This window comes from Papaver somniferum, chromosome 9, assembly GCF_003573695.1.
Source record: "Papaver somniferum cultivar HN1 chromosome 9, ASM357369v1, whole genome shotgun sequence".
Classification (NCBI taxonomy): Eukaryota; Viridiplantae; Streptophyta; class Magnoliopsida; order Ranunculales; family Papaveraceae; genus Papaver; species Papaver somniferum.
Genome location: NC_039366.1, coordinates 163,751,405 through 163,760,977, shown reverse-complemented (window position 1 = coordinate 163,760,977; position 9,573 = coordinate 163,751,405). Strand labels below are relative to the sequence as shown.

General features: G+C 34.2%; 1 protein-coding gene across 2 annotated transcripts; it reads left to right on the top strand.

The window, feature by feature from the left end:
- Window positions 1–924: 924 nt before the first annotated feature.
- On the top strand, window positions 925–9,366 carry LOC113314329. 2 transcript variants are annotated; one of them, XM_026563122.1, is made up of 3 exons: window positions 925–2,082; window positions 2,978–3,526; window positions 9,066–9,366. In XM_026563122.1, the coding sequence occupies exons 1-3, from the start codon at window positions 1,102–1,104 to the stop codon at window positions 9,156–9,158; spliced, it is 1,623 nt and encodes a 540-aa protein (XP_026418907.1). In that variant the 5' UTR covers window positions 925–1,101; the 3' UTR covers window positions 9,159–9,366. The 2 variants fall into 2 exon arrangements, with proteins under 2 accessions (XP_026418907.1, XP_026418908.1); XM_026563123.1 differs by lacking the exon at window positions 9,066–9,366 and adding an exon at window positions 3,653–5,040.
- The last annotated feature ends 207 nt before the right edge of the window (window positions 9,367–9,573 follow it).

Sequence of the window (9,573 nt, the reverse complement as noted above, 5' to 3'; positions counted from 1 at the left end):
AGTCCTATCAAAAATGCCAATTCAATGGTTCACTGGATGAATCAAGGGTATGTAGATTAAATAAGACATTTAGCTACTTTCGTTTGGTTTTCTGTTGTCAGTCATGTAAAAAGATCAGCTAATAAAATAGCCTATTCAGTTACTAACAAAGCTAGAGCTAACAATTCCTCCTTTAATTTTTGGTGTAACATCCCTAAAGAAATTGAAAATATGATAAGGGATGAAAGGAAGGTTAGCAAGAATTATGGCTTAAATGAAGTAGTTGTTTGCATTAAAAAAAAGTATCAAGTGTAATAACATGACTGTAATATGGCGGCAACTACAATTTTACATCACAGTGTTCATTGTATATCAAAACGTCGTGGCATATAACAATGTGCTTATGTCATACACTATTCTCATGCGACAACTTTGTCCAACATTTTTCCCTACTTTTTCTTTTTCCATAACTTTTTCTTTTTCTTTTTCTTTTTGAGTAAATTTGATGCCCTCATTGAGGGTTCAGATAGTTTTACCAATTGCTATTTGGAATTTGACGTTTCCCTCGCTCAATGGAATGAAAGTTTGGTATGGAAATGAGTGATCACAAGTTCGCAACACATGATCGATTCGATTAATGATAAAAACAACAAATTCTGGTCGACCGCCCGAGAAACTCCAATCTTTAGTTTGAGTGGACGTTCATAGATCCTCAACACTTGTTTGTCTCTACTGCACTACACATGGAAGGGAGAAAGAGACCTACACGATCCTCTACGTGTACATTTTCCTGTAATCAGTCGACCTTAGAACCCTGACACTTTTGGATGGTCTACTACAATGCCATTTTTGGAGTTTACCAATTGTACTGAACTCCCCAGAATAACTAAACGTCACATTCTTTTTAGTGGTCGTTATAAGAGTTTTTAGGTTTATAAGGGGACAAGGAAGTAATTGCATCTTGAGCATATCATTTTTAGCAAAGTTAAAACAGAGACACTCCCATTGAGGAAATCCATTAAGGTTCAAACTTCAGAAAAAACCTGAAAAAACCTACTGTACTTCACTTCTTCTCAAATACAGTGCCTTCGGTTGGTACCATGAATAACCTTTCGACACTAGATGCTGATTAACAGAGGTGAGAGAACAATCAAAAAACCTGAACCACCATTAGAGGTTAGAGAGTTTCTTAAGGTGAAGATAAAAAAAAACAATATTTTTTTTGTACCGAAAGAAATCACCCATCTCTTCAGTTTACAAGTATTTTGTATAGAAATGTTACCAACAGAGAAAAACAGAGTATTTATATCTGTTTTTCTAAAATGGTTCATTTTAATGTTTACACTTCTAGCTTCAGTTGCAGTACTTCTTTCCTTCACTCATGTTTCCGACCAATTTCATTGGCTCAGAATCGAATACTCGGATTGTAATCAGGGAATTAAGAATTCCCAAGTCTCCCACAATCCTAACACTGCGTTACAAGGAGGAGGAGGAGGAGGTGGAGGGGAAGAAGAAGATTACAGTGAGAAAACAAACATCTCGCACATTTTATTCGGAATCGGTGGATCAGTAAAAACATGGGAAAATCGTCGTCATTATACAGAGTTATGGTGGAAACAAAACATTACTCGTGGATACGTATGGTTAGATGAAAAACCCGATTCATGGTTGATAGAATCTCCACCATATAAAGTATCAGAAAACTGTTCAAATTTTGGATCAAACTCAGCTGTTCGAATCGCTAGAATCGTTTTAGAAAGCTTTAAACTCGGGTTAAAGAATGTGAGGTGGTTTGTATTAGGAGATGATGATACGATATTTTTCACTGAAAATCTAATCAGTGTTTTATCAAAATATGATCATAATCAGATGTATTACATTGGTAGTAATTCAGAAAGCGTCGAACAAGATGTTTTGCATTCGTATAATATGGCATTTGGTGGTGGTGGTTTCGCTATTAGTTATAGATTAGCGTTTGAATTAGCTCAGAATTTAGATGATTGCATTAACAGGTACCCGAATTTGTATGGTTCAGATGAAAGGATATCTTCTTGTATAGCTGATATTGGTGTTCCTCTTACTAGAGAAGTTGGCTTCCATCAGGTACATTTCTCTTTATTTTCTCTTTATTTTCTTTGCTTCTTTTTTCAGATTTTCTGTTTACTTGTTTTTCTTTACTTTGTTTCTTGTTTCGGCAAGTGTCCATATTACGACAAGTGTTCGGTGTTGGCCATAATTGAAATCTGTGCACCTTAAAACACGTCAGAGTTACATTTTGCCATTAGGCATGAAACTCAGCCTCACATGCATTTTTCAAACAAAAATGCACGTTCGTCGTGCATGGGGTTGGGGTGTGACGGCCAGTCTTTTGATGTTAGCTATGTTGATTGTCCCATGCACCCTTTCACTATTCCCGCTAAGGCAATAAGCACACCTGGGCCTAGCAAAAGCACGTTATTTATTATTATTATTTTTTTTGAAAGAAACATCTTGATTTCATTAATATAACAAGAACCAATACATCCTGATCAAGTACATCAAAGATGAAAACAATGATAAAATACATATATCTTGTTTCGTGGATGAAACAAATATTTGAAACATGGCATTTGAAATAATATTCTGCCATTTGAATTCTCTTCTTCATTAAGAGTAACATGTCCCGGAGGGGAGTAATTTGTGCAATCCATCGTTATCACGATTATCTCTATTAATTGATCTTCCCGTAACTGTAGAATTTCGACTATTTCTGGTTAATCGTCATCGTTGATGTTGTTGATATGAACCATTACCTCTATTAGCCATTGATCTTCCCATAATTGTAGAATTTCGACTACTTCTGGTTAATCGTCATCGTTGATGTTGTTGATATGAATGATTCATTCAATAGAAACACCATAACGACTATGAAAGCAAGTTATTCTGTTTCTCCCAAAGTGAAAATGCTTTTTTGACCATGCTTGACGACTAAACCTGTATTATGTTTGCTTATTTACAGATTGATATACGAGGTGACCCGTATGGACTGTTAGCCGCACATCCAGTGGCACCTCTAGTGTCTCTACACCATCTCGATTTAGTGGAACCGTTATTTTCAAACAACACACGGTTGGATTCGATTAAGATGCTGATGGATGCATATGACATGGATCCGTCCAGAACATTACAACAAAGTGTATGCTATGACTTGAAACGGAATTGGTCGGTATCTATTTCATGGGGATATACGGTGCAGATATATCCTTATCTGCTATCTGCAAAGGAGTTGTGCACTCCTTTACAAACTTTTCGAACGTGGAGAACTTGGAGCGAAAACATGTTTACGTTTAATGTCAGGCCCGTTAAGGATGACCCTTGTGAATCTCCGCTTGTATATTTCCTGGATAGGGTAAATGAAATTGGAGGTCAGGATGAAACACTTAGTACGTATAAGAGTTATTTTGATGAGACTAGGACGAAATGCGATCATTCTAAATATGTTACTGCTATGAATGTGACAAAGATCTTGGTTTCTACTTCCAGAATGGAGAATAACGAGTGGCTAAAGGTATGCATGCTCTTCATTTCACATCTTCCTTCTTCTATTTTTTGACCTGTTTGAAACTTTTGACCTTGGGGTTAGTCAAGATTTCTAATTGAGGTACTAATTTACTTGCGGTCTACCAAATTTCAGAATTGCTAATTGAGGTACTAATTTATTTGGGGTCTACCAAATTCCAGAATGATACTCGCCACCAAAAAACTAATTACCCGACAGTCACGTTTCATGTGATCTAGGAATCCTGAAAACAGGGGTACTTTGACATTCCTCACTCCTAGCGTCAGTCACTTTGAGATGTGTTCGTGCAAACAAAAAAAAAAAGCGTTTAACCCATAAATCAATTAATATTAGTAAGATTACATGTGCATCGGATTTGATTATTTTAACAACACCAAATTTGATAATAACGAAGAAAACATGGTAGAATAAAAATTTGATATTATTATTTGTACTCATTACGTAGATGATTCAAAGAGCTATCCAAACATACTAATTTTGCAAAAATCTGATGTTTATATTGAAAGATTTCCAAGTTTTGAATTTTTTGATCTATTATTTAAACAATGACATTCCTGTGAATATACAAATATTGATTCAATGAACATTTTCGTCCTTGAATAAATATGTATAGTAATGGTTGATATTAAAGGTCATACTAGTAATATCAGGGTGACACCAAGTTATTTTATCTTTTTGTGACCAACCAAAAAGAAGGCTTCGCCAAAAATACTTTTTTTCTCTTACCAAAAAAGATAAAAAAAAAATACATATTTTCTTTATATAAGTATTAGTAAGATAAGATTGATCACCAAAATATATATTTTTTCCCACGTAAAAACTTTAACCACTAATAGATGCCCCTTAGGATGATTCTAAGTCGATGTTCTTCATTCACTTCATTCACGGAGAACACCATGAATCAGTGGATGTTACTTATTAAATAGACCGTTCGTTATGATCGGTGGTTATGAATGTATATATAAAGCAATTATATATATCCAAATTATGGTAGTTCTTTTTTATCTACAATGTGGTAGATGGCAAGCCCCTTAGCTATATTTTTTTTTTTTAACCAAAGAGCAAATTATATATTACATAAACAGATTTTTTATATTATGATTTATGTAAGGAATTACTAAGTCAGGAGGATAATTCCACCAATCCCCACATAAATTATGCTTACGAACTGCCTTTGCTAAAGCATCTTCCTTGGCTATAAAATGCTACTAGTATGTAGCGTATATACAGCAATGGAAAAGTCTCTGATACTGTACTGTCAAGTATGTGGAAATTTGCTTTTTGGGTTCACCCATAAGACACAAATATCTCTGATTCTATGGTTTGTTATCCTTAAAGTTTGGGAAATTGCTAAATATACGTCCAACATTTATAGCGGCTCATAGTGGTTGGTATTTAGTCAAGTCTTCACTATTCACAATGCTTGCTCTTATGCGGTGCTTAAACATTTGTGTTCGGACAGAAAAAAAATAACTTTTTTATCCAACTAAATTAATAAAGTAATTCCACGCGTATGTACATTTTAATTGATTAAATTTAATAATTATCTAACTGAATTATTTTTATTAAAAAAATCACTATTTTCTTTTTGCTTGATATATTAATATATCTTTAAAGTCTTGAGGGAGGAGCTGCGCACAATCTTATTCACACACTTTCTTACAACATTTTTGCCAATTTTTTTTACTAGTATTTTGATGATACATTCCTTTTATAAATTCTATATTTTTGTTACAAATGAGCACAATCTGATATATCAAACTTCACCATCTATTAATCTTAATTTCAACCGTTCGTTTTCAACAATTGATATTTAAAGTGGTAGATAGTGGTTTTATACGTCTCAGATTATACTCATTTTGTAAGAATATAGAATTTGTAAGAGGAACATATCATTAGAATGTAGTCTTCAAATTTACTGTTGTTTGAGTTTTATTGAAAAATTAACCTAAATCTTGTGAGATAATGTGTGAATAATAGAAATGCAGTAGAGATTAGTGCGTGAAACCGTGATACACAACATTCACTGACGCATGGAACTAACCCATTAAAGTCAATCGGTGGAAAACATAGCATGTCACAAAAGCGAGGCGAGTGGGAGATTCCGCGAGAGGGATGCCTCGCTGACCGGACTTTTCTGGCGAAGCCAAGTCAACTATGGTCCTCCTTATATACTTATTATTTCTTAATCAAAAAGGATAGCTCATTAAATCAAATACGCTTTTTCACACTTCTTCAAATGGTGTATATAAGAAAATAAAAAATTGGAGTAAATAGGTTAGATTGATGTATCACACTTTTAACATCAAATACTATTGGAAGTGTATACATTATAATTCCTAATCCTTCCTAGTTTGAGGCCTAGGGGCTTTATTTGAGATTCGTTACTAAAAGACAGAAAAGGTCATTAGAAATTAATAACACACAACCCTTTGACCAACTATTCTCTTACTACCTATTTTATCCCTGATTATTAATCATTTTAGGTGTTAATTAACCATGTTAGATGTGAGATCATTTAGTGTAAATCGATCTTCAAAACAACAAACAACTGAAAAAAATTGATTTTTGTCTTTCGAAAACACTATCATAATCGGTTTTCGTTCATGTACTCGTGAAACGATTCTGGGTAGGTGTTTTGGTATTCACGAAGGACATCAATAATCGGCTAAAATATGAAGAGGTAAAAATATTTAGCGTCATATATACACCAATTGTTTCATTCATACTTTCATTCATTTCAAATATACTCATTTTCGTAGGAATCACGGATGCACTTAGCACGTGCATCAAGCCTTTGAACCCCTAGGCGACCCTAGTGGACGAGTTATAGTCTCGTGAGGGTTTACTTAGAGATCTATCCACAAAATCTACACAAAAACTTCTAAAACTATCGATTTTCCTCGGAGGAATCCGAGTCTGATTCACCTACCATAAAGTCCAGGGCATACTCCAGAATGTTTGATACCATGAAGTGATATATTTCATCAAATATGAATGCTTCTCCCTTTTCCTCCAAGTAGTGCGCTTTCATGACTTCATGCTACAAAAACACAACACAAACTTTGTTAGTTACAAATTGATAAAAGTAGATTATGTAGAATAAACCATGAAAATACTTACAAATTGTTGAAAGGACAAGCTAAAGTGGCTAGCGTTCAAAATCCGTTGTTGGGTAGCTATAAAAGCAACTGTCGCATTTTGGATGATTTGGTGTCTACAATGGATTTGTTGAAACTTCTTATCTTCGGGTTCCCATAATCTTGCCTATATTTGTCATATATCTTCGTCCAAAAGGTTTCGAATTCTACCCTTACGGGGGAGTGATCTACAAATCCACTTTCGACGTATCATGCTTTGATGATTGCCAACTCTTCGGCAGAGTCCAACGATGTCATGCTTGTATGTGGAGGTATGAAATGAGTAGTTGTAAGGTATATGGAGAAGGAGTGAATTGAATGAACAAATTTGAGGAAAATTGGGTCCGGGGATAAGGTCTCTTTATATAGAGAAAGACCCAACGACTAGTTTTTTCGAATAAAAAAAAGTGGAATAATTTAGCAAAATCAGTCTTCTCTCGTCCATAAAACCGATTATTTTTTCATGCCCATTAGAATTGGTCTTTATGTTTGGCAACATAAACCGATTGATCCTGAAAAATCAAAAAAAAAAAATAATTGAACTTTCCATTGACAATGGTAAGTTTATATATTTGCACATGTAATTCGATTATGACCAGAAAAAGATACATAAACCTAACATTTCTGAGGCATAAAGAATAAGATTTTACTGATAACCACATAGACCAATTTCCTGTTGAAGCCTCAGAAATCTGTTTATATGTGCAATCATATATCCCGATTGTTTGCCTGTATTTTCAAAACAAAGTTTGAAGCATGCCTAAACTTGTTTTACCATATTCCCATTATAACATAATTATAATTAAAACTTTAAGTGCATCTAAATTCAAACCATAATCATCCAAAAAAATAAACCATAATCATCCAGAAAAGTGTTAAAAACTTAAAATTTAAACCACCAAAAGTCTTAAAAACTTAAAACTTAAACTTATAATATCTATAAGAAAGCATCAACATCATGGAGCAGCAGCATCACCTGCATCGGAAGCAACAGCTTCAAACATTTCTTCAAACAGAGTATTCAAATATTTGTGGTGTGCCCTCCGAGCTGCAATTTGATCCCTCCTTCTCCAGGAAAACCTGATGAGCTCAACGAGCTTTTCCAATGAAAGCTTTTCATCCAGGGCCAGAGCCTGCTCAACGAGCTTTTCCAATGAAAGCTTATCATCCAAGGCCAGAGCCTACTCCAAATGGGTCTCACATCCACGGTCGAACTTGTACAGGCTTCTAGGTACCATAGACTGGGGTATCCTGTCAACATCCTCCTTTGGAACTCTCGTGATTAAAAGGCTAAGTGACCGAATTCCATATCTACAAAAAAAATTTACCTAGTTCAACAATCGGTCCATAGGAAAACATCTGTAATCCGATTCTAACAAGAAAAACACACATGAATTTGAAATATCAGGAATCAGTTTATATGACACATATATAAAAACCGACTGTGATATGGAATCTGAACAAACAATTTTCATAATCGGTACATTAATCACGTACATAAAAACCGATTGTAGGAGTACAAAGGTAAAAAGAAAATAGTCCCCAGAATCAGTTTATGCCAATGCACTTATAAACCGATTCTGGTGATGTTTTTTCATATTCTGATATGTACCCAAAATCGGTCGATGCTAATCATCCTATAAACCGATTCCTCTGCATGCTCTTTATGGAATGATGAACAAAACCCAGAATCGGTTTATCAGAGATTTTGATTTTCAAAATTGAGGTTTTAAACATGTAAATCAATAATGAATGCTAATAATAGAACGAGTTGATGGAGATTTACCTTTTCTTGATTGGATCGAAGATCGTTGGACGTGAAGATCAAAAAAAAAAAATTGATTAGGATTTTTGGAATTTGGAAAAGATTAGATGAAAATAGAAAGTTTTATATATATAGGTTTTTACTTGAAATGGTAATGGATTTGTGTTTATATGAGTTAGTTTACGAATTAATTTGAGGTTAGATTGGTCTTTTTGTCAAATTTGACACCTCATAGCCATTTGCAAAAGTTGAGAGTGGAAATCCATAAACCTCAAATAAAAACCCTAGACTCAAACTAGGAAGGTTCCTAATGCTAGAGGAATGTTAGACATGTGGCACTCACGTAATAAAGTTTTATCCCACATGAATTTAAATTTATAATTTGTATACGAGAATACTATATCCACTGCCAACACCTAAACCTATACCATAACTACTGCCAACACCTGAACATAAATGGTTATATACCATATTAGCATAACCATTGTGGATGCTCTAACTAATGCCAAAATATCAAAGTGTCATTATCGTCTTTTATATTTTTCAGAAACAAGGTAATCTTGTTCATCGATATTTTAGGATATTGTTTTGACATGGTTTGCTTTTCGTGGATATAAAACAGAGTCCAAGGAGACACTGCTGTGAGATCAAGATCCGGAATTCAGTTGATGATAAGGAGAAATCAGTTCATATAAAAATCAACAACAGCCACTGAAGGGAATCCTCTGCTGACAGTTAGAACGTCATTTCATTTCTCGCATTATTAGTGCTAGTAGGATACTTTGATGGTCTTGGCAAAAACTAGCGAAAATGACATTGTAGTTAGGTTATATATGTTTTGATATGTTTGGACATCCTTCTGCTCTTGATGCTATTGTGGTCATTTTATGCTTGGTTAATATATTTTCTATTTTGTTTTTTAATGAAGACGGCAAAACAATTTTATTTATTCAAACAAAGATAAGTGAGATTATGATGAAAGGAAATTTACGAAAAGCCTGAATTTTTCCAGGGTATTTTTTCTGGTGGATTTCCATTAGGCTTCTCTCGTTCTTTCATCTTCATCTTTCCTTTGTTGTACTCTTCTGAATAATTCCCTTTTCCATTCAGGTAATATCCTTTTTATCTAT